General features: G+C 43.8%; 1 protein-coding gene across 1 annotated transcript in view; it reads left to right on the top strand.

The window, feature by feature from the left end:
- The first annotated feature begins 836 nt into the window (after positions 1–836).
- Positions 837–24,391, top strand: part of C8H10orf90 (chromosome 8 C10orf90 homolog) — a 59,710-nt gene continuing 36,155 nt past the window's right edge. The window contains exon 1 of the mRNA XM_014879600.2: positions 837–1,088. Coding sequence (XP_014735086.2) covers positions 1,040–1,088 — 49 coding nt within the window. The 5' untranslated portion in view covers positions 837–1,039. The remainder of the gene's footprint in view (positions 1,089–24,391) is intronic.

The raw sequence follows: 24,391 nt of genomic DNA, 5'->3' as shown, positions 1-24,391 counted from the left end.
ACCCTTGGTGCACTGTAATCAAATTAACTCTCAGTATCCTTTTGGCCAGCAAACCAGGTTGAATCACATATTTGTAATTTCTTAGTGAGTTCAAATAATTTCTGAGCAGTGTTTTTCTACAGCTCTATTTAGAATATGGATGCCAAAATTAATGCAATATTCTGCATGCAATGCTGCTCTTAGCAGTATTGGAGAAAATTATGTCAATCTTTGTTTACCCCACTGAGGCATTACATAATTACACAGGTAAATGATTAAAAATCCTTCATTGTGTTCCACCATTAGTCTTGTGATCAATTATCAGAAGGATGATTATTAAATTGTTAATATATTCTATTATTAGTGATTTCTAGGTAGAAAACATCAAGGAGAAGAATGTTGCCACCACTGATTATTTCAAAGATTTGCAATGAAAATTAATTTTTCACCCCAGTGAAAAATATCACCTTTAAAACATAATTTCATAAATAACACTACAATGGATTTTTAAGTAAATTAGGAACTTGCTGCGGTTTTTTTTCCCCTCCCATGCTTAGAACAGGAACATTTCAGCAAACAGGTGTTGGCTATTTACAAGTCCGGGAGGTCATTACAGAAATATGTGCGAGCAGCATTATTTAAACATTTCCTCTTAACTTTGCTCAGAAGGAGGGAGAAAACTTCAACACTTAAGAAAACGAGCTCTTCATAAAACCGAACAACCACGGGTGAGGAGACACGCAAATTCTCCCCAAGCAGGTTTTCCCATGCGCGATTTTTTTTTTTTTTTTTTTTTTTTTTTTTTTAATCACTTTTCCCGGGACACAAAGCACGCAGTGAGCGTGGCTGCCGGAGCAGAGCAGCTGTGGGTGCTGGAGGGTGAATAATTGATGTGCTGGCAGCTCCTGGCTGTCCCTGTCACCAGCCGGGTGGCAGGAGCGGGGCTGGCCGGGCACAGCATCCCGGGGATGCTCCGGGTACCAACCGAGCACAGCCCGGTGTCACCCGCGTGTTCTGCACATCCCGGGGATGCTCCGGGTACCAACCGAGTGTCCCCCCCATGTTCTGCACCGGGAGCTGCCCTGCCTGGAGGCAAAGCGGGTTTTGGGGTGAGTTTGGGCAACTCTGGGGGGGTTTCTGAGCGTCCTGCCAGCTTTTTTTGTCTCTAGTGCCAGTCTTTCTAAATATAGGATGTGTTATTTTTGAGTTTGGAGTGACTTACTTCCTGCCTGTTGACGCTTTACTTTTCTTCTAAACTCTGGGAAATATGTAAACAGTGCCTGCAGAACTGGCACTCTAAGTCATAAAGTTGTGATCATCACAATTATAAAATTATGATCAAGCCATCTGAAATGATCTGGTGGTATTTAAGTTTTCAACCCTTCCCCCCCCACCCAAGTTTTTTTATGTTCCCTTTATGATTCTCCCAAACTGAGCTTAATGCAATTCGGTGTCAAAAGTGAGAAACTGAAAGGAGTTTTGTTTTCCATTTGAAAAAAAAGAAAAGTTAGCTGCCTGTTGGGAGTTTAACCTGTGGTGGTGGTTTTTTATTCAGTTAGATACATTTCTCATTAGGTTGAGAATGTGACTTGGGACCTGCATTTAGTTCTTAATTAATAAATCTGCTTTAAATGTTCTATTTTACCATAAAGTGGTGGAAAAGTAACTTAGTTTTCCCAAGGATAGGAAGGACATATATTTTATATGTAAAGCACATGGCTTTGACAAACTAAAGCAACTCTCACCCTTTCTTTATAAGGTGAAAAACATCCAAGTATTTTTTATTTATTAATCATTAACAGCAAGCCTACCTGTAATATTTGTTTCAACCCTCTGAGTGCTGTTATTTTCCAGCAGTGATCCTGCCTGGGAGCTCTCAGGTAACTCAGTCCTTGGCACAGTTAAAAAATTGATACAAAAACAATCAGCTGCAGAGAGCAGAGGCCATGGTAGGAGCAGGGATGGGAGATGAATCATGAATAAGCCTTGATTGTGGATAACAAGTTCCCTCTCTTTTTATTTGTTTTTAATTGCATAGTCCAGATTCTGCTGCTTTATTTCCTTTGTTTTGATCACAAAAGCATTTCTTATTTGGCATCCAAAACCCAGCCAAATTTTGAAGGGATAAAAGTCCAGCACAATGATATCTGGTGCTAACAGTAATTAAATGCCCAGTGTTTAAAAAAAAAAAAAAAAAAACAACAAAAAACCAAGAGGTGAAAACAGGGATATGAAAACAACAGGAGATATGCAAAGAATGGATGTAATTCTGCACTCCTTAATCATGGGAGTTATCTTTATTCAGGAAAATAATCCTGGTGCTTTCTCAACAGACATCAGTGAGTGCTGGAGCACCAGGCCCAGCTTTTCCAAGGAGATAACAATGTTTTACCTGTTGTTTTTTTCTTTTTCTTTTTTTTTTTTTTGCCAGTGCAATTTCAGCAATACAGCTCTTGGTGATGTGTTTGAATGCATTAGTGATAATATTAAATTAGGCTTTACCTGATGTCCATTTTGCCTCTGAAATTGTGAAAGAGAAAAATGGGATAATGGATGAGATGTAGCAGGGAGAAGTGTGTTTTATTGGCTCTCCCTGTTCCCTGTGTTTGCAAATCACTTTTTGCTCCACGGGATGTGTAAAATTTGGGGTTTTTTTTAGGATAGGATGCAACTTTAGCACCAAAAAACTCCTGATATCCCTTCAAGTATATTTGTGTCTACCTAAAAGTGATGTTGATAAATATGGTCCATCTGATTTAAATACAAGGGGATAGTGGTGATACCCTGGGAATATTTTTTATGGCTGTTATGTTCTGTGATCTTGCAGGAAGGACACATTTTTATATAAATGTGGTGGTTTTGTTGCCCTTTTCTCTGGCCCAGCTCAGCATTTCTGAGCTTTGCCCTCCCAGCCCTGTAATCCAGGATGGGGTTCAGGAGCACCTGCATGCCCTTCCCCAGGCATTGCATCTGTTAATGAGGAAAACTAATTACTTAAAAGCCTTCAGCAGGATGGGGTTGTGAAGTATAAATAGTCATGAACTGCTCCTGGTGCTCTGTGCTTGTGCTGCTGCCAGCAGGGCTGGGGTGGAGGGGAGCTGCCCTTTGCAGTCCCTGCTCTGCTGAGATGCTTCCTGTGGGGAAAAAATTCCCTCCTGAGCACCCAGAAAAGGGGGCAAAATAGAAAAATTTACAAGTAAAAATGATTCCAGATGGTGTTAAACACTTGCTCTTAAGTGAAGTTGGCATTAAGTCTCCACTGGCTTTTTGTTGTTGCATTGAGCTCTCAAGAACGAGCTGGTTTTCTTCCATCAGCTTTCTTACACGGTGGTTAATATTTAAAAATGAGGTTTAGTAGATTGTCAGCGTTTATTTGCTCCAGAAGCAGTTTAATGCTGAGGTTATGGGGCTCTCACAGGCAGCAGAGAGCTGGAAGCCATAAATGACCCCAGTGCCAAGGGCTGGAGGGACAGAGTGGCAGCTGGAGGAGGCTGCAGTGGCCCTGGGCAGCATTTCCCTCCTCTTACCCCATGCAGAGTCCCAGCAGGAGCATCACCTCTCTCCAGGGATGTCCCTTCTGTCCCTGAACCCTGCCCATGGAGAATTCCTAATCCCTGGAGAACCCCACAAGCACTGGTTGCACATTAATTTGAACTTTATACGTTTTGATGGCATATTTTTTGCATCTCTTCTTAATTGAATGATATCTATAAAAATCCAAACTACACTTGCAGCAATTTTAATTTGAGGCTCTCCCTCTGGCATTGGGTACAAGTCAGATACTAATTTCAGTTTTTATTACTTTTTGAGAATTTTAGAGGTGGCTGTTCAAGCAAATTTGTTGAAAAGATTTTCCAACTTGGCCAAAACGTGCTCTGGAACAGTTCAGCCTGTTTGGTATCAAAAACTGTGGGTGCAGTGATGTGGAACTCACATGTTCCATTTCATGGAAGTCGGGTTTGGGTTTTTTTTTTTTACAAATTGTTTATGGAAAAGGTGATTTCTGTGATTATTGATGTGTCATTCTCATGTCTCTCATTGCTGCGGTTGGTATTAGGTCAAAGGTTGGACTTGATCTTAGAGGTAATTTCCAACCTTAACGTTGCTGTGATCCTGTGACCTGGGGGTCCTTTCCAACCCAAATTATTCCAGGATCTTGTGATTTTTAAATGGAAAAGCTGAGCTGGTGTGAGCGTGCATGTTGTATTTAACATATGACAACAGACAGATAAAAGTGCAATGCATATTTATAAAATGAAGATTTTCCCTTGTCCTGCATGAATTTCTCTGCTGCAAATCCCAGCCTGGGAGCAGCCAGGCCTGGAGGAGCAGAGTTCCCAACAGTCCTGGCTCTGTTTGTGGTCCAGCCCAGCCCCAAAATCCCCTCGGGGCATTTTCCAGGGTGTTCTTCTCTCCTACAACTGCACTTGCTCCATGAGACATTTCTGCATCCCTGGGGACAGCCACACTCCCACCTCTGTGTGTGGTCCCAGCCCCAAACACTTCCCAGATTGCCATCAGGGCTTGAATTAATCACTGGGTTAATTGGGTGATGCTGTAACATGTCAGTCACACACCTGGCAATCGAGCCACTGGGACAAGCTGGGCAAACTCCTGTAGGGAATGTGCCCTGACTGTGTCTGTGCAAAGGAATTCTTGATTTTCCTCCTCCCTGCAATGTATAAACAGCTTCAAGTGTTGCATCCCCACTTGTTGATGTTATGTTGCCATTAATAATTATTAGGTTCCTGCATAGGCTTGTATCACAAACAACTAAAAATGTCTTTTCTGCCCATGGCAGGAGGTGGAATGAGATATAGAAACCTTTGCTGGTGGTAAAAGCTCATCAGTGCAGGATTTATGAGGGGCAGAAAACACACAATAACCAGTGACAAAATTAGCTGTTGACAATTGCTTTGGATGCCTTTTGGAAGAGGAAGAATGGAGTCAAGAGAATATGGATGCATTTCCCCTTGTGTCTGTAGGATAAATATATGGGAAAATAAAAAAAAAAAGAAGTGTTTTAGCAGCAGAAGGTAATTCTGGCCACAATCCCCATGGGTGCTCTGGGACACTTCTGGGATTGGATTTCAAATCTGTTTGGGTTAAAATGATTGCATTTAGTTTTCTGCTTCTATTGCTCTGGATTCCTGGTGCCACTTGGAGCTGCCAACGTGGAAAATGGATTTTTTGCTGAGCACAAACAGCCAGGCAGGCTGGGGAGATACCTGGCAGGGGCTTGGCTCAGCAATTCCCATGAGAAGCAGGGCAAGGCAGAGCCCAGGGCCACACATGGAGAGCTCCTGCCTCTTCTGAAACTTCTGAATGATTTCTAAATTCCCTTTCTTTCCCTTCCCTTTTAAATTCCCTGGGTAAAATCAAACTTTAACAGGCCAAGTTCCCCTACAAATTCTTACAGAATGAGAGAACGTGGTTTTTTTGGTGTAGTTTTGGTTAACAGGACACCTTTAAGAACAGATTATACTGAAAGCAAGTTTTAATCAATATTAAGTGGCTGGGCCTCACTTTGCTCAATTTTATGTGGCTGAGGGACTAAAGCCGAGCTGCCCATGAAATCCCTCACCTGCATGAATTGTGCAGCTCTGCAAAAGCAGAGGAGCAGCCTGCAGGGAGGGTCTGTGCCAGCCTGCACCAAATTCCTCTGTTTTTCAAACAGCAATTGAAGCAATGTGGTTTTATTGCTGTTTCCCATGCCTGGAGCTGGTTGTGGTTCCCAGGCACAGGGAGGGCACTGTGGGAGCATCTCCTGGACAGCCCTTTCCATGTACAATAAAATATTTGATCCGTGGAAAATGAAGGAGTTGGTGTCACCGTGCAGCCTTTGCCTGCCCAGCCACCCAAACTCTCCTTTCCCTGGTTTATCCTCTCCTTGTTGCCTTATCCTGAGCTTCTCAAGGCTGGATTTTCTTGCAGGCAAACTCTGCTTGCTTTGGGTTTTTTCCTTTCTTTCCTTGCCTGCACATTGCCTCGAACAACAGCTCCTGACCTACTTCTGTCTTTTAATTGCTGCTGCAATATGAATTTTAATTCCAGCCAGAGTCCAGATGTATTGAGGATGCACAGCACATGCCAGGGCCAGGCCATTTATCTCCCAGGCCAGTCTTCCCCAGCCCTTTGAATCCAGGGACCCCTTAACCTTTCTGAAAAAAATCTCTGACACCATCATCACGTATTTCACTGTTGTCTGCTGATGGGAAATGGAGATAATAACTGTTAATCTAAATGCTAATATGTATTTTCTCTGACAGCTTAGTTCGTTTTACTGTTCTTTAACCTTTGGCTGAAAATATTAATGGAGATGGATGTGAGCCTTGTGCTTCCATCCCCCAGTGCCCAAATGAACCTGGGCAGTGACAATTTATAGGAGTCCATTATTATCCTTTATGTTTTTATTATTATACTTAATGCCCCTTGCTTCTTTTCGTGGCTATTTTTGGGGAATTATGGACATTAGAGGATGAATGGGTCACTGAAAACTCAGTATTCAGCACCTGGGGGAGATCACAGCTTGCTGGACAAGAAATTAGGTTTAGCATTCTCCAAAAGGGTTCTGTGAATTTTGTCCCCCCCAAAAATATCCTTTTTTACTTCTCTGCACCTGAGAAGAAACACTGGCTACAGGTGCTGCATTTTGAGCATCTCAAGAATTTCCTCTCCCAGGGGAAATTGTTTTACCTAGCTAAGATCTCCCTCTTTTTATTCCACAGAAATGGCAAGTGAGATAAAGTTATCAATGTGTCTTTTACTCGATTAAATTAACTCTCACAGAATTAAAGCTGAACTCAAGAAAAGCTTTAATTTTAATCATTTTATGCTTGCAGCTTGTGAAGGACTCAGGAATCCTTTGGGAGAGGGAAAAAAAACATATTTAAAAACGTAAGCTCAGGTTTTTCTGGGATACACTAGATTTTAATTAAGCAGGAGTTAATTGTAATAATTAATAAGTAGAATACAGAAAAGGAGAGCTGCTCGTACTCTGGAGGGTCAGAAAAAGAGGAGAAAATTGGGGATACAGCCTCACACAAGCCCTGGGAATGTGGCTGGGGGGAGAAGTCCAGGGAAGGACAGCACACACAGGAGGATCCTTCCCTCACCATTCCAGTATCCTCTTTCCCATAAATATTTTCCAGAGTCTTTTGCTTGCTGGTCACTCTGCCAAGAGAGGATTTAACAGCACAGATGCATCAAATCATTATCCCAGTGATGTATTACAGGTACAATGTGTATTGCAACCTGTTCTCACAGCAGCCAGAACGTTAGTGCCTGATATTATTACTGATATTTGATGTACAATCCAACTCTATTTAATTAGTTCACTAAAATGCATTTTCTGCCAGAGATACGGTGAATAGGAAGGAAAATCACCTTCCTGGAGAAATGCCTCGTAGCAGGATGACTGGAAAAAGCAGACAGTGGAGTCTGAGAGGCAGAAACTGAGCACATCAGTCCTGCAGACCCCTCCAAAATCTCTGAAACCTCGTAGCTGAGATCTTGGAATACAAGCTGGCAATTCAGCTGTAAAATAAAACTCTTTAAAAAGAAACTCTCATGATATTACCTATAAACACTTCAGAACAGCAGATTAACCTGGAGTTTATGGGTAAGGTAGCAGAAAGATGCTGCTGTGCTCAAAGAAGTATTTTTATGTTTGGGTAAATGACCTGTTCCTCATCCAAGGAGCTGCAGCTTTGCCTTAAACACGAAATTCTGCTGTGGCCTGGGGAGTCATCCCCACCACAGCCACACTTCTGTCATCACCTTGGTACCCACACTGACAGTGGCACCAGGAGATCATTAAGAAATGTTTAATCTTCTTTTTGCATCCTCTGTGAAGAGGAGAGTGTGGTCACTGTGCTGCAAAGAGAGAGAAAGGACAGCAGCACACACGGAGCTCTTTGGGAAAAAAGGCCAATTTATTGTACAGCCAGCCCGAATTTAAAGTGTGTTAGTGCAGCCAGGACAGGACAGGAGCTCATGGGACAATTGGGAAAAACATCCTTGGGACAGCACCTCAGGATGTGTCCCACGGGAAAGACACCAGGGGTTAATGTTGGTGATGAATTCCACTCTGTTTGTCACCGTGTTCTCACCCTGGGAGACTCCTCCCTAACTGAAGCTGCAGTCAGCTTGTCAGCCTGGGAATGGAGCTGAGAGTCAGGAGAAATCCAGGCCTGGAGAGAATTCCCAAGCTGGAATTCCCCAGCTCTATAAATGTGTGTGTGCCCACAGAGAGCAGGGTTGGCCCGAGCTCTGCACCAGTCTCTGGGCTCCTCTGGTGGCTGCTGGCAATCTGTGCCCAGTGTGCTGCCCAAACCAAACCTGAGCAGCACCCAGCCCTTCCCCAGCAGCTGGGGCATCACAAACAGCGTCCTCCTGCTTCTGTCCTGGGGAAACCTGGCCTCACTCGGTGCTGTAGGTGGGAGGAGGATGCAGGAGCCAAAGCCCACTGCAGGTGGGAAGATAAAAGGGCTTGGGAATGATCTCTGAGCCTTTTTCCATGTGGCCAGGGGATCTTCTCCTGCTCTCCACTCGTGCTGCTGCTCTGCCCTGTGAGACTGGCACAGGGAGGAGGGGATGCAGCAGGGTGGGATCACAGCTCCTGGAACACTGGATTAGGGAAGGTGTCCCTGCCCTTGGCAGGAGGTGGAATCAGGTGGCCTTTAAGGTCCTTCCCAGCCCAAACCATTTGAGGAATCTGTGAATCCCACAGTGCCTGGTTGGGAATAGTCCCCCTCCTAAATTGTCATTCCCTACAAACCTCTCCATGCTCACGGGAGCCTCCAAGGGAGGAGGGCTGGGTGTGGGATTTGTGGCTTGTGCAGAGTGCAAGAGCTCTTTTGGTGGCTCCTTCCACCAGAGAGATTAGAGAGATCCAGAGGGGAGAAACCTGAACAGTGAGCTGTGAACAGGAAACCTCTGCTGCTGCTGCCTGTGTTTGCAAGAGGTGAATGGAGCCTTGCCCTGGCTCTGGCAGCTGAGGGAAGGAGGAGGAAGAGGAGTTTTCCCTTGTTGGATCCCAGAAATGTGGGAGTTTTGAGCTTTCTGTGCTGTCAGGCACTGCTTTTGACCTGAAGCCTTAGGGAGAGTTTCTAAATTTAAGTAATGAAGTTAAAATCATGGGTGTGTAGTGAAATAAAAGCGTGTGCTTTCACATGTTAAAGGGTTTTGAAGTTTTTATAGTGTAGTAATAAGTATGAGAATCTAGAATATAGAAAATTTTAAGTGTTGCCTCTTTCAGTGTACTTCCTCATGAGTTTCAAGTAGTAGTTTCTGGTTGGTCAGTCAATGTCACACTAAGGGTCATAAAAATTTCGTTATTAAGTTAAAAAGATAAATAATACAAGTGTTAAATCTCTTTTTAACTGTTTAGCTTTAAGAAACCTTGTAGCAGCCACACCTTCCTCCATTTTCCTTGCTTCTAGCAAGTAGCTAAAAGTACTATCAAATGCTCTGCACTTTTGGATAAAATTTAATAAACAACCAAGCCCACACACAAAAAAAACCCTGTTTCCATCATGTATTTGTTAATCCTAACTCTAAGTAAAGGCAAAAAAAACCAACCCTGAAACAAACCAGTAATGAAGTGGAGCAAAACTTCCACCCCTGCTCCATTCCCTCATCCCAGGGCTGCCTTTCCAGCCCTCCCAGCCTGGATGGGAATTCAGGACACCATGGAATGGTTGAGTCTGAATCACCTGTGCTCATTTCCTGGGTGGATCTGCAGCCAGCTGCTCTGCCACATCCAAATTCCACTTTATTGCTTCTCTTTCTCTTTCCCTTTGTGCTCCTCAGGTAGCAAATGCATTTTAGCTTGTTTTCAGGAACCAGCAGTCATATTTCCTGAGCCAAGTCTTTTCTTTAATTTGTTGTTGTTTTGGTGTCTGACACGTCCAGAGCTCTCCCTGGACTCCAGAGTCTCTGTGCAGTACAAGTGCCTTGAACAGAGTTTATTTTAATCAGGCCTCCCAGAATTCAGTAAACACTTCAGGCCAGTTCCTCCAGTAAATCTGAACACATTCAGCAGAAACACGTGCAGCCAGTGCTCAGACATAATTGTAACAATTTCACACCCACAGGATCCTTGCCTGCCTCTCACATTCCCAGAGCCCCATCTTCCCCATCGCTGCTTCGAGCAGGAATCTCCCAGTTGCTAAGGGGATGGATTTTTTTGATGCAGCTCTAAATGAAATATTTTCAGCACCAAGTGCAGAATTACCCGAGTCGTTTTCTGGTTAATGTTCTCTGTATCAGAGTGGAAGGACCGAGCTGCAGTGAGGAGCAGCTCTCCAGAGGTCTGGAGGCCAGGTTTGATCCAGGCACTATCCAGGCATTCAAAATATGAATTGAATCCGTGTCTGCTGCGTTTAACTGGAACTCTGACAATTACAGGCTGTCACAGGAGACTTCCACTCCTATTCCTGACTCAATTACCCAGCCTCATGCTTCTCCTAAGATTAGCATTGCTGTAAATAAAGTCAAGCTCCTTTCTCCTTTTTCTTTGTTATTCTAAGGAAAAGGGAGGGGATGATTTTACCACCCAGCACCCAAGCCTCAGGGGGAAGCTTTTGGTTGAATTTGAATTAAGTATTTCTCTTTTTTTGAGCCAAGTTGTGGTTATTGATGCTCTGAATTTTAAAAAACAAAAAAAACCCCACACTTCCCCTGTCTATTGCCCTTTCCCAATTCCTTGCTATAGGAGTATCTATCATAAAGTCTTATCATGAAGTCTTAAAATAACAAATATACCTAATCAACTTAGGTCCCCTTAAAATTTTACAGACACAAATCATTACTAGGCAAAATGCTGCAGCACATCAGTAAGTTCTGTTATTGCCACTGTGTTTTCCATAATGTATCCTGCTCTTTGTTTTCCTTATTCCCTGTTTTTTGTGCTGAAAAGTTTGCTTTAAGCTGTTTACACCTCCTGGTTTCTTTTTGTGAGTGATCTGTTGATTGCAGCTCAATAATGTTTGAGTAGATTGAATTATTTCTTGCATTTTGCAGTGATCTGAGTGTGCAATTCCTGAATTGTGTCCTGCTCTGGGGCTCATTAACTGCATAAATCAGGCAGGCTCCACTTCCCATGTAAGTGTTCCCCTTCTTTTCCCACTGGGATGGCACAGAAGGATCAGCACAGGATCATCCATGAGCTGTCCCACAGAAATGGAATTCCTCTAAAGCTGGGGAGTGCACACCCCAGTGCTGTGCAATCTTGGCTGGGCAGCTCCCAGATGTTGTGTGGAAGTGTTTGGCTGAGCTGCATGGGATAAATGCCTCAAAAAATCCCATATCTTGTAGAAATCCCTGCTGTGTTCCCATGGTTTGGGTTGGGAGGGATCTTAAATCCCACCCAGTGTCACCCCTGCCATGGCAGGGACACCTCCCACTGTCCCAGGTGCTCCAACCCCAATGTCCAACCTGGCCTTGGGCACTGCCAGGGATCCAGGGCAGCCAGAAATGACAAATTGTGCCATTTCTGATGCTCTGTGCTGGGAGGGCTCATTCACTCCCCAGAGCTGCTCCAGGAGATGAAAAGTCTCCTTTCCACAGTGCAGGAGTTTTAACTGTGCCCTGGCTAAAGATTACCTCAACCTGCTATAAATTGAGATGTTTCACTAATTGCTTTCTTGGTTCATTAGCCAAATTGTGAGTATGAGGGAAATGGAAAAGGCTCAGAATGAATTTCCCTTGCAACCCTTAATTTAAATGGTGAATAATAATTTAATGTTGAACAAAACATTTTGGGTGATTTGCTGTGCTGGAGCTCATTTTTTACCTTGGGATCATTTGCCACCTTTGAAGCTTTGTGGGAAAATGAAGCTCTGCTTCATTGTGATGTGACACCAGGCAGGAAGGAATAATCAGTATAGAATAATTGTAATCATCTCAAAATTTTTACAGAAACACTTTGTCATGGGAAGTCCCTCCTCAGATATTGTTTAAAGCAGTGAGATAAGAGAGATAAAAGGCAAAAATCCTTAAAAGTTTTGTTTCTATGGATGCTGTGGCTCTATTTCCATTTCAGCCATGAAGGTATCAAAACTACAACGTGTCCCTGGTTCACTCTTTCCAACACTCAGCTAAAAATCAAAGATTAACTCTGAGCAGCTGCAGGGAGCAAATTCTACTAATTCATCAAAGCCAACTCTGTAGAATTTAATCTGTTTTATGAAATTCCTCCCATGGATTGTTATGGCAGGGCTGTGGCACAGGAGGTCATTTGTGAGCTCTCAATTGCTGGTTGTGTGACAGTGAAAAAAGGAGGCCAAAAGAAAGGTTAAATTAAAGAAGCTGCTAGAAGCTATTTATGTGAGATGAATGTATATTATCTAAATTAATGACAGCAAACCTCCAATTAGCTGAATAGTGATGCAAAATTCGAGCTTTATAAGGTAAATACATGTTTTGTCCAGGCAAAGGGTTGGGTAAGGAAGGGTTTAAGTGGGATAGGGTTACAGGTAAATGAACATTTTCTCTTAATTGGGGCACAGTGGCCTCACTGCTGCTGCTGACAGATCTTTACAATAAATCTGTCATTGTTTCCCAACATCAATAAGGAGTGTGAAACCTGTGACCTTTCCCTCTGAAATATCCTCCTGCAACATGGGATGAGCAAAAACCTTGAATGAGCTGCTTTGTGTTTCAATAAACAACTTAATTTGTATTTTCGAGCAGAGATTTCCTCCTCAGACCAGTGCATGTTGGTTTGGCTTAAGTAAACTTGTTTCTGTTTTGTTAATTGAGAGAATTCCTCTGTTAAAAATACAACAAAGAGGGCTGCAGCTATGGACTCCTGCAGTGGGTTTTGCAGTTTATACATGTTAAAATAATGGTGTAACGGAGTGATTTGATCAATTTACTCTTTGGGAAGGGCAGGATTTTGTTGTAGATCATCAGTTACTTCATTATCCTGATTATGGTCATTGAGATTCGAGATTTAATTACACTTTGTGTAGAAAAACTCTATTTTCATGCACCCAGGAGGTTCACATCTCCTCATATCTCTTCCTATGCATCTTCTGAATTTTGTGATTTTAGTGTATCTCTACCCTATTGCTTCTTTTTTTTTTGACTTGCTGACGTCTCCCAACTTATTTAGTGTCAGTATTTTGCAGTAATGTTCCCCTTTCTGGGCCATTCTGGGAAAATATCAGTACCTAGAGCACTTCTGCTTGTTTAGGATGAGTTTAGGGAGATGCGAAAGCACTGCTCTATTTTATTTATTTATATTTTCTTTAATTTCTGGTTCTGCTCCTTTGTCAACCTGGTCTTTCAGTCTTGTCAAAGTAATTTACACTGGGTTTATTTTATTTTTTTTTCATATTATCCTTTGATGTATCTTAATCCCATCCTAATTTTGCGATTTCTGTGATATCAAGATCCTTTTTTGGAAATTAAGCAGCGCTCTGGGTTACTCAGCACTTCTGTGCTGTGTGCTTGTATTCAAACTCACACACTTTGTATTGCTTCAATTGCTATTTTTAAGCTCCAGGTACAAATGTAGCTTTCCTTGTCTTCACTGTTCTTTGCAATTTTTTTTTTTTTTACCTGAGATTTTCTCTGTTCATTCTGTCCAAAAATACAGAGGCTTTTATAACCAACTTTTCTTCAGCTTTTAGTTGAGGAGAAAAAAACCCCAAAAAACCCCAATTTTAAAAAAATCCATGAAAACTCTCTCAAGTTTAAAAGCATGAACTGCTGCTCTATTCTGGGGTGGATGGAGCCAGGCTTTCTTTGCAGCCTCCTCCTCAGTCCCCAGGGTTTTCCCAGGAAAATTCCCTATTTTCCTTCTCTCCAATGCCTTTTTCTGTGCCATTAGAGTGGGACTATTATTCGTGTGAGGGGTTTTTTTTGTTTCCTGTGTCCCCCTCGTGTTTCCCAGTTTGTCTGACTGGGGTTGCTCTCCTTCTGAAAGCTGTTGGACATTTCCAATACCCAGAATTGAAGACAAATAATGACATATGTGCTTGACCCAGGTCACCAGCTGGTCACCACCCACCTTTTCCTTTGGGTTTTTTTTTTTTTTTTTTTGCCTTACCTTTGATCCCCACTGCTGTTTATTCTACATTTCTAGCAGGAGACATTTATCAAAGGCTTTGGCTATAAGATGAATTCCCAAATCCATAGAGTTTCCTCATATTGTATTTTCAAACTGAAATCCTCTTGAAAGGTCACTTGAAGGTTTGAAATACCAGAGCACTTTGATTGCTGTTGATTTTTCTCATGGTGATTGAGGAGCCATCGAGCTCATCAAGCCTCTCTACTAAAAACACAGTCACTGGTTAAATTTTCTCTTCCTGTAAAGAAAGAGCTTTTCCACACAGCTGCTGCTGGAACTGTATTATTCTGGGATGGATATCCCCAGGAATGGCACCCAAATGGGGCAGAGGAGAAACCATGCCATGAACATGCTGGAATGAAAGGAGAGCATGAATCCATTTAGCCATGATTATGATGAGGGATTGATTTCCACAGCCCAGCAGTGTTTGGGACACTCAGTGCAGAGCCCAGAGCAGCTCTGGCTGCCCCTGCATCCCTGCAAGTGTCCAAGGCCAGGCTGGATGGGGATGGAGCAGCCTGGGACAGTGCAAGGTGCCCTTGGCAGGGGCTGGAACCCAAACTATTCCATGATCAACATCTCTGTATGATTAACTCAGAGCCACATCCCAGGGAGGTGACAGGGTGACCTCTTTGTTCTGGGGACTGGTTTCCAAGGGGTGATGTTTGTTGAGGGAATCATGTTTGGGATGATGCTAATAACATGCTTTCAGTCATCCCCTAGGCTGTAGGTGTGCTCTGTGAGACAATGTATTTATGGGTTTGTTCGTCATGTTTGGCTCAGATAAAATTACTGAGTGGCAGTCCAAACAATGGAGAATTTCAGTATAAATAGCAATGGATAATTTCAATATAATATCTGGATAATTTAAGCATAAATAGTCCTGAATTCATTCAGGAATGGCTGAAGATGGTTCTTTTGTAAAAGTAGTAACTATAGTCCTACCACCATCATAAATGCAAACATCAAATTGCTTCTAAGATTCTAGAAAAATAATACTGAAGATTTTTGGCTAAATGGTGATTTCTCTCAGCATTGACCTTCCCACCTGTGAGTTTGATGCTGTTTTAATTAATATTTTTTAAGCAGAATGATGAAGTGTCTAAACTTCCCTGTGTCATCCCAATGCTCTTTTCTCTTTGCCATCAGGATGTTTCTGTTGTCCCACTCTGAGTTCATGTCCTGAAAATACTTTTCCACTCATCTTCCAGGCTTGGAGGATCCAGCTCTGCACTAACAAAAGGCTGAGTTGTGCTAGAAAAAATATTAATATCATACAGTGAATGTTTTTTATCCTTGGGAAAAGACAGATGATAAAAATGAGGCAATCATTGCTGAGAACTTAAAATCTTTCCTTCCTCCAGTACAAAGTGCCAAGCCTTTTTAAGGAAAAGGAAGATGGGAAGTGCTGTGTGGAGCTCAGTAGCAGAAATATAATAGCTCTGTATACCCCTCTTTAGAAAGCTGCAAGTTGGTTTTTCCTAATGAGTGAAAAAGTAAATGGTATATTATTTTTTACTAGAAAATTAGCTTTTATTTATGTAAGGCAATCAGTGTTTATTATAAGCTCAACATTTGGAGAAACAGATTTTAAGAACTCCACATTCTCTCTTGGATTTACAATGAGGATTATGTGCTTGATTTTCACCCCAGCTGAATAAAACCTCATCCTTCCAAAAAACCTGTTAAATATTCTTCAATTCTTGCAAATATCCCTCAATTCTTATTAAATGTTCTTCAATTCTATATAATCCTGTATCATCTTCTCTTTGGCAGCCACACAGCAGCAGTTGGCTCGCTGTCCCTTGATTAATTCTCTCCCTGTTCCAGGGTGCAATACACCTAGTTTGTTTAGTGGAAGGGAATATGGCTCATATTTAAAAATCCCTTTTAATGCAGTTACAGCATCTTTGCAGATTTAATTAGGTCTCAGCCCCTTCCAAATCGCTGAAGTCAAAGGTCCCATCTTACTTGTCCCTGAGGCATCGTTACACAGAGTCCCCAGACAGCCCCGAGTTCCTAAGTGATGACTTTACCATATGGGGGCTAATTACTTCTAATCTTACACATTGATGAGGCTGGATTTTATGTCTCTGAGCCACTGGGACTGGAACTGCCAAATTATCCTCTCCAGGAGCACGGGGGGTGTTTCTCCATTAGAGGGACTGGCTCCACAGATGACAATCCACCAGGAGCTCGTGTTTGAAACCCTGATTATTGCTGGCACAGGCTGCACCCATGAGCTCCGGGTAATCCCTGTTAGGATCTCAGCTAAGCTGCTGGAGCCTGGCTCAGTTAAGCCAGGGAAGAGTGAGCAGAGCAGCAGAGAAAAGCTGGGAGCTGAGTCCCCAGGGGATGTGGAAGCTGCAGCCAGATCTGGAGCAGCAAACCTGAGCCCAGCCTGGGAGAGCATCCCCTGAGCCCAGCCTGGGATGGCATCCCCTGAGCCCAGCCTGGATGGCATCCCCTGAGCCCAGCCTGGGAGAGCATCCCTGAGCCCAGCCTGGGATGGCATCCCCTGAGCCCAGCCTGGGAGGGAATCCCTGAGCCCAGCCTGGGAGAGCATCCCCTGAGCCCAGCCTGGGAGGGAATCCCTGAGCCCAGCCTGGGATGGCATCCCATGAGCCCAGCCTGGGAGAGCATCCCCTGAGCCCAGCCTGGGAGAGCATCCCCTGAGCCCAGCCTGGGAGAGCATCCCCTGAGCCCAGCCTGGGATGGCATCCCCTGAGCCCAGCCTGGGAGAGCATCCCCTGAGCCCAGCCTGGGATGGCATCCCCTGAGCCCAGCCTGGGAGAGCATCCCTGAGCCCAGCCTGGGAGGGAATCCCCTGAGCCCAGCCTGTGATGGCATCCCCTGAGCCCAGCCTGGGAGGGCATCCCCTGAGCCCAGCCTGGGAGAGCATCCCCTGAGCCCAGCCTGGGATGGCATCCCCTGAGCCCAGCCTGGGATGGCATCCTCTGAGCCCAGCCTGGAGCAGCATCCCCTGAGCCCAGCCTGGGATGGCATCCCCTGAGCCCAGCCTGGGAGGGAATCCCCTGAGCCCAGCCTGGAGCAGCATCCCTGAGCCCAGCCTGGGATGGCATCCCCTGAGCCCAGCCTGGAGCAGCATCCCTGAGCCCAGCCTGGGATGGCATCCCCTGAGCCCAGCCTGGGAGAGCATCCCTGAGCCCAGCCTGGGAGGGAATCCCTGAGCCCAGCCTGGAGCAGCATCCCTGAGCCCAGCCTGGGATGGCATCCCCTGAGCCCAGCCTGGGATGGCATCCCCTGAGCCCAGCCTGGGATGGCATCCCCTGAGCCCAGCCTGGGAGGGAATCCCTGAGCCCAGCCTGGGAGAGCATCCCCTGAGCCCAGCCTGGGAGGGAATCCCTGAGCCCAGCCTGGGATGGCATCCCCTGAGCCCAGCCTGGGAGAGCATCCCCTGAGCCCAGCCTGGGATGGCATCCCCTGAGCCCAGCCTGGGATGGCATCCCCTGAGCCCAGCCTGGGAGAGCATCCCCTGAGCCCAGCCTGTGATGGCATCCCCTGAGCCCAGCCTGGGAGAGCATCCCCTGAGCCCAGCCTGGGATGGCATTCCCTGAGCCCAGCCTGGGAGCAGCATCCTCTGAGCCCAGCCTGGAGCAGCATCCCCTGAGCCCAGCCTGGGATGGCGTCCCCTGAGCCCAGCCTGGGAGGGAATCCCCTGAGCCCAGCCTGGAGCAGCATCCCTGAGCCCAGCCTGGGATGGCATCCCCTGAGCCCAGCCTGGAGCAGCATCCCTGAGCCCAGCCTGGGATGGCATCCCCTGAGCCCAGCCTGGGATGGCATCCCCTGAGCCCAGCCTGGGAGGGAATCCCTGAGCCCAGCCTGGGAGAGCATCCCTGAGCCCAGCCTGGGAGAGCATCCCTGAGCCCAGCCTGGGAGGGAATCCCTGAGCCCAGCCTCAAATACCAGCTCTTTCATTTAATGAGCAATAACTTCCACCAGGTCTTTAAAAGAAATGACTCAACACTTTCACCTTCTGAGAGAAGGGGAAAAAAATATCTTTGGAGTCTCTAATGCATGAAGGTGTTGGAAGCCTAATCTAGTACAAGCTGCCTTCAGCCAGGCCTTTTCAGCACCAGGGAAGAGGAGTGAATATCTAAAAAGCAGCAAATAACTGCAATTGCACTCTGATTTCATGGCTGTGTGTGCTGGAGGTCAGGAATATAAAGCTGTTTATTTCTCCCCACAAAGCAGAGGCTGTTATCATAACCTGCTGTAGGTGCAGGTATTGCAAACTCCTCCTTCAGGGAAATATTGGATTTTATTGCAGAATTATTTCACACCATATAAGCTCCTTTCCCTGCTTCCTTCTGTAGTGGTCTTGACCTAGCCTTGGAGTTGTGTCCCAAAAGGAGGAGTTTTTTTCCAGGAATCTTCATTATCCTGATTATGCTCATTGAGATTCAAGATTTAATTACACTTTATGCAGAAAGTGTAGTGAAAAGAGAAGAGTGAAATATAAAGAAGGAGAGTGAAGTTATAATGGGGCATTTACCAAATCTTAATGCAGCTCTGCCAAAGGATAACCATGACATGAAGCTTTGTCAGGAAAGGAGAGGGTTGGGAAGAATAAGGTTTGGAGCTGGTGCAGCTTTTAGTTTTCTATTTGCAAGGAAATCAACAGCACCTTGATTTAGCTACTGCTTTGTAAAATGCAACAGGGAACTAAGCTGGAACTGCTCTCTGGGGGAAGAAAACCCCAAAACACCAAAAACCCCAATAAAAACCCCACACTCTCAATCTTGGAAATCCTGGGAAAATCCTAATCTTATCACAATGCACAGCCAGAAACACCAATGTACACCCAAGGAACAGAAACATCTTGTGCTCATTTCAGCATTTTATTTAAATATAATAAGACCATTATAAATTAGAGAAATCCACCTAATTTTGAGTTAATAAACGTTCCTTAACTGTTGAATGAAGTATATAAATCTACATTTTTACATCTATCAGCATTAAATTTCTGGCCAAGGTGTTAATCCCCACATTCTTCTAACTAAGGCAGTGCTACATTTAGAGTAATAAAATGGTTTTAAATCAATATGACATAGACCAGACACATCCTTCAAAATCATGCTTTCAATTTAGGTTGTGAGAATAATTTTTGCCTTTTTATTTAAAATAAAGAGTGACTAGCTGGAATTTTTTGGATTTTTTTTTTTTTTTTTACATCATAGATGACCTTTATCCCACTAAGCACCAAAACGTGCACATACTTCTGAGTGTATTTTAAATATTTTTGCTCTTTAAAAGGGGAATAATTTTAAAAGCCTGGGTTTTAATCTGTTTGAAGAGGACAAAACTTTAACCCAATGCCCTTGCAGGTATCCCTGCAGTGTTTGTTTCTCCTGTTGGCTGCTGTTGGTTGGATTTAATTTACAGTAAATACTCCTGGTGTAAATATTGGCCTTTTTGTCCCAACTCCCTTGAATTCTCTCTAGATTCAGCCCTGTGTGTCCACATCTGTTTAGCATTGCCACTGTCCAGATTGTATGGATGTGTTTGGGGAGAGAAAATTCAGGATCACTGAGCTCCATGGTGCAGGGTTTGAAATAAAACTGGTCTGTTTTTTTCCTCAGGGTGGGACAGCTGCTGGAGTGCTCCCAGCACACATTTATACCTGTCCTAGCAAAGCCCAGGCTTTTCTCCATTTTCCCTTTGGATATAAGAACCACCAAGGTACCTTTTTGGAGTGGATGTAAAAAAAGGTCCATTACAAACCAAAAAAACAAAAGGAAACAAAACAGAAAAAACCACATCTCATGCTTAAAAAATAAAACAACCTAAAAACACACAAGCGAAAAACCCATCAAACTAAAATTGCAAATTAACCAAAGTAAGTGGAACTAATCTAATAGAGATATCTACCTGAGCCTATTGGTCCAAGAAAATGGGGATAAAAGGAAGATTTGGGTGCAGAGAGGAGGAGGAGGAAGGGGGCACTCAGGCCATGTGGATTGGCTGTACAGTTTTACATCCACAGTTCCAGCTGCAGCTTTCCCAAAAGAACTGAACGTTCCCCCCGAGCTTTGCTGCCCTTGGCTTTGGGCAGAACCTGACCTGGCCACGTCCCACCTGAGCCTTGGTGTCACCAGCACGGGGTTGGGAGCTCAGAGTGCTCCTTGCTGAGCCTGGAAAGGCTCAGCCACGTCCTGCAGGTCATTCCCAGGGTCTGAGGGAAGCTGATGGAATAGGGAATATCAGTAGTGACCAAAGAGGTTTCTGGAAGCACACTCAGCAAAGCCTGTGTCCTGCAACTGGTGACATTTGGGATCAATTCCCAGCCCAAAGTGGAAGGGCTGGATGTGGAAGGGCCAGGATTTGGCTGGGGGAAGAGTGCAGCTGAGTTATTGAATGGTTTGTGCTTTGGCTCTGGATCAGAGATTGTCGTGGAAAGGAACAAGTGCAGGACAAACAAAGTGCTGCTGGTGGCAGCCGTCCCCAGCCACCTCATTTGCCTCGGTGAGAGAATTGTTTCAGCCTTTGGTTGCTCTGAGCTGCTCAGCTATCACTTCACAGGGCATCATTCCAAGCATTCTCTGCCCTGAAATCTGGGAATCTGCTGCTGGGGCTGTCACATTTAGGAGGGTGACTGCTCCAGCTGTGCTTTGCTCTGTGACTTCAAACAGGGCAGATGTTGCACATGGTTATGTCTAAGGTACCCCACTGCCAGGGTCAAGCAGCTGTGGCATCATTAGATTTTCTCTGAGCCCCTCAATTTCCATAATCTTACCATGAGATTCCCATATTTTTTAAGAGACTGGAAACAAGAATGTGAAATGGAAAATCCAGGCTGACAAGAGGCCATTCCATGAGCCCAGACCCAAATATTGTTCCTCACTCCTGCCCGTGTCTCCCCTCTTCCATCTGCCCCCTGTGCCTCCTCCCTGCTCCAGGACAAGGGAAAAGTGTCCATGGATCAAACAGGGATGACCTGGTGAACTTCTGCCTGTGGCAGCCTCTCATTCCCACAAATCCCTTGATTTTTGTGGTCAGCTTGTTGGGAGGTCAGCTATCGACACTTCTGTCAAGTTGCTTGAAAGGGGCCAAAACCTCAAAAGGACCAGGTTGGGCATAAAGAAGGATAAATCAAATTCCTTTTGGAAATCAGGCTAAGAATGTGATCCAAGTAGAGGGCATGCTGCAAAAGGGTTGTTGGGTTTTTTGTTGTTGGGGTTTTTTTATGGTTTTCCTTACTTGTTTGACATGGAGTAAATAATACTTAGGAAAAAAAAAAGGGACAACTTTTTTTGAAGGGAAATTTGTGTCATGCCCAAGGGAACGTGGCCCCTTAAGTTTGTTCCTATATCACTCCTAGTGACATCATCATTAAAATGTAAAGGTATATGAATAACTTTATTTATGGAAGTAGCTCTTAAAGGACAAATATTATGAACAACACCTATTCACATATTGAAATATTTTGCTGAATGGTCTGGCATTGAATTTATTGAGGGGGGTGTGTGTGTATTTTACAAACACAACCTTGGAGAACGAGGAATTGAAGGGAAATTCTCTTTCTTACCCATCTGTTGCAGCTCTGATGTTGAATGCAATTATTGTTGAATGCCATAATTTGGGATCTGAGCTTAGTTTTGCTCAAGAACTGGAATACACAAACAGGCACAGGTTTGGGTGGTTGCTAAGCAGCAGCTGATTTCTTCTTGGAAAAGCAGCCAGGGCTGCCTGGGCTGGGTGCTGACAGCCCCAGCCCTGCTCCTTCCCATCCAGGTGACATCCACAGCCAAAAGAAAGCTGGAGAGAGCTCCACATCTCATCCCAAAAAAGCTGCCAGGAGTTATGGCTTTGAGAGCTTTCACATTTAATCATCGATCCCAGACTTTTCTGCACCATTTCAGAGCTGAAATCCCGAGTGATTAAAAAAGGAAAAACAGGCAGTGGCCAATTGTCTTCTGCTGAATCTGGTGATAAAACCAACAGCCCCCTTGCCCTGTTTTATGGTCATATGACAACATTTTATTTTAATCCCTGTTATTCAATCTCTATCTGTGTTTCTCCACCTGTTGCAGTGGAATCCAAGAAGGATGATTTCAAGATTAAACAAAGCACGGGTGTGCAGTAAAAGCACGTTATAAATAGAGATTTGGTTTTCTGCTTTCCCTTCCAAAGGCAAATTCAGGTAATAATTCACCAACTGAAAAGTTTTATGTGGTGAAATAACTGCAAAGATCAGCTCAGCTGTTAGATTTAGAATAGGGGCAAGTCCCTGGCAACTGAAATAAGTTAGAGGGAGCTACAAAATATTCTTAAATTATGCAAAACAAAACTATTAGTGATCACACCAGCAACTTAGAAACTGAACTTTTGAGGCCTCATAGTTCTGTAAATCCTGGCTATTGTGGTTTTATCCTGTGAAAACTGTTTTTGTTTTTTAATCTTGGTTTTAGCCCCCTGCATCCTCTATTATCAAGCAGTTTGTGAGGGCTGTAATCACAGCAGTTAATGTGAAATACTTCCCAGAAAGAGAGAATAATCCCAAGTATTACACAAAAAAATGAATGCTTCTATTGTACAAAAGTAACATGAAAAGTCTGTATTCAGTCTGGCATGGCTGAAGCTCCAGCAAGTTTTGTTTTGTTGTACAAATCATTCAGTGTCAAATTTAGTTCCTGAACATCCCATTTCTTTGTTTTGCAAACAAAATGGGAGTGATAGAGATGTGGGCTGGGATCACTCCTTTGATACCTCCACAAAAACATCTGTACCCACGGCACACATCATTTTCTGGAGTCATCGCTGTATTAAGAGGATTAAAAAGGAAAAAAAAAAAAAATCAATAAATACCATTGTTAAACCAAAGCATCTCAAAAAAATCCCTGCAGCAGGACATATATTGAGTCATGAAATGCATAACAGGCAGTGCACTTGTCCTCGCTGAGTTTCTCTTTCAAAAGCAGGTAAATATAAGAAATATTGAATTGGGAGGCCACACAAAAACCTCCAGTTCTTATTATGCACAAGCAGCTCTGAGCAAATGTGTACATTTTGTAATTGCTACCAGTGCTGAGCAGCACGGGCTGAATTTTTATTTACAGAATCCATTTGTGCCATCAAATTCTATGTGTGTTATGACCTTTACATAAATACTCATAATAACACTAAAATCACTCTTCATAAATATAATTTTTTGGCTGAGGAACTGCTTTGCCTTTGTTTGCTTATGCATTGTATTTGTCATGTTTACAGTCACTTAAGAATTTTCTGGCTGTCTCAAGCATTCCTGGACTTCCAGAAATGGATGTGGTCTCTAAAATGGTTTTTTTTAATGCCAGGCTGGGAAGGGGACTCTGAGAGGGGTGAAGGAAACCTTCCATCAGCTCTTTATGGAATGTTTCTGTTAATTACATCTTTATTTTCAGTGCTCAGCAGTCAATAAACCAAATATTTGACAGTAGGTACTAATGAATCTCAGTGCAAGGCTCTGAACCAGGAACTGTCTTCAGAATTCCCTAAAATTAGAAAAATTTAGGTGCTGCTGTTGTCTGGACTCGCCTCCTTTCTTTGTCTCTGTCTCCTGGTTATTTTCTGTACAAACTTCTGGCACATCCAATGTTCAGATTGAAATATTGAATATATTTATTCAGGTTGGTGTAACCCAGAAGTCAGTGCTACAAATTTCTTACATAAAACAGCCTCCAATGAGTGCCTTGCTTTTGGTTTTTCCCCTCTCTTTTGCTTCCCATGCCAGGCCAGTGACATTTCCAGAGCCTCTCAGCCTCTCATCTGCAGCTGATTCCCACTGATGTTCCCGTTCCCACATTGTGCCAAACCTCACCTCCAGGGCAAAACCCCTCCCTGGGATCCCTGAGCCCACTGAAGGGTTTGGTTAAAGAAATAGCAAAGTTTCCCAAAAGAATTAAATGGTCACCAAGCAAGAACTTTGGCAAGAAACCAAAGGTGTCACCTCCCTTGGTGTGAGCACTTCACACAAGAATCAGAATTTCCTAAAGAGGATTCCTTTTCTCAGAGGAGAATTTGGTTGTTGTTTTTTTTTTTGTTTTGTTTTGTTTTGTTTTTTTTTGTGGTTTTTTTGGTTTTTTTTGTTGTTTTTGTTTTTTGTTTTTTGTTGTTGTTGTTGTTGTTGTTGTTGATGCACAATCTCTCACTGCTTTGCCAAATCCTCTTAGAAAAACGTGTCCAAATTATAGAAATGTATCAATGTCCCAGAATCATGGATAATATTGGATTGCCCAACAGCACATCATGGAAAATGTTTAAAAAGTAGAAGGAAAAAAAGAAAGAAAACTTGGAGGAGAATGGGAAAAGGGAGAAAGTGAAGAATTTTCT

This window comes from Sturnus vulgaris, chromosome 8, assembly GCF_052056855.1.
Source record: "Sturnus vulgaris isolate bStuVul1 chromosome 8, bStuVul1.hap1, whole genome shotgun sequence".
Lineage (NCBI taxonomy): Eukaryota > Metazoa > Chordata > Aves > Passeriformes > Sturnidae > Sturnus > Sturnus vulgaris.
This window is presented reverse-complemented; position numbering and strand designations above follow the sequence as displayed.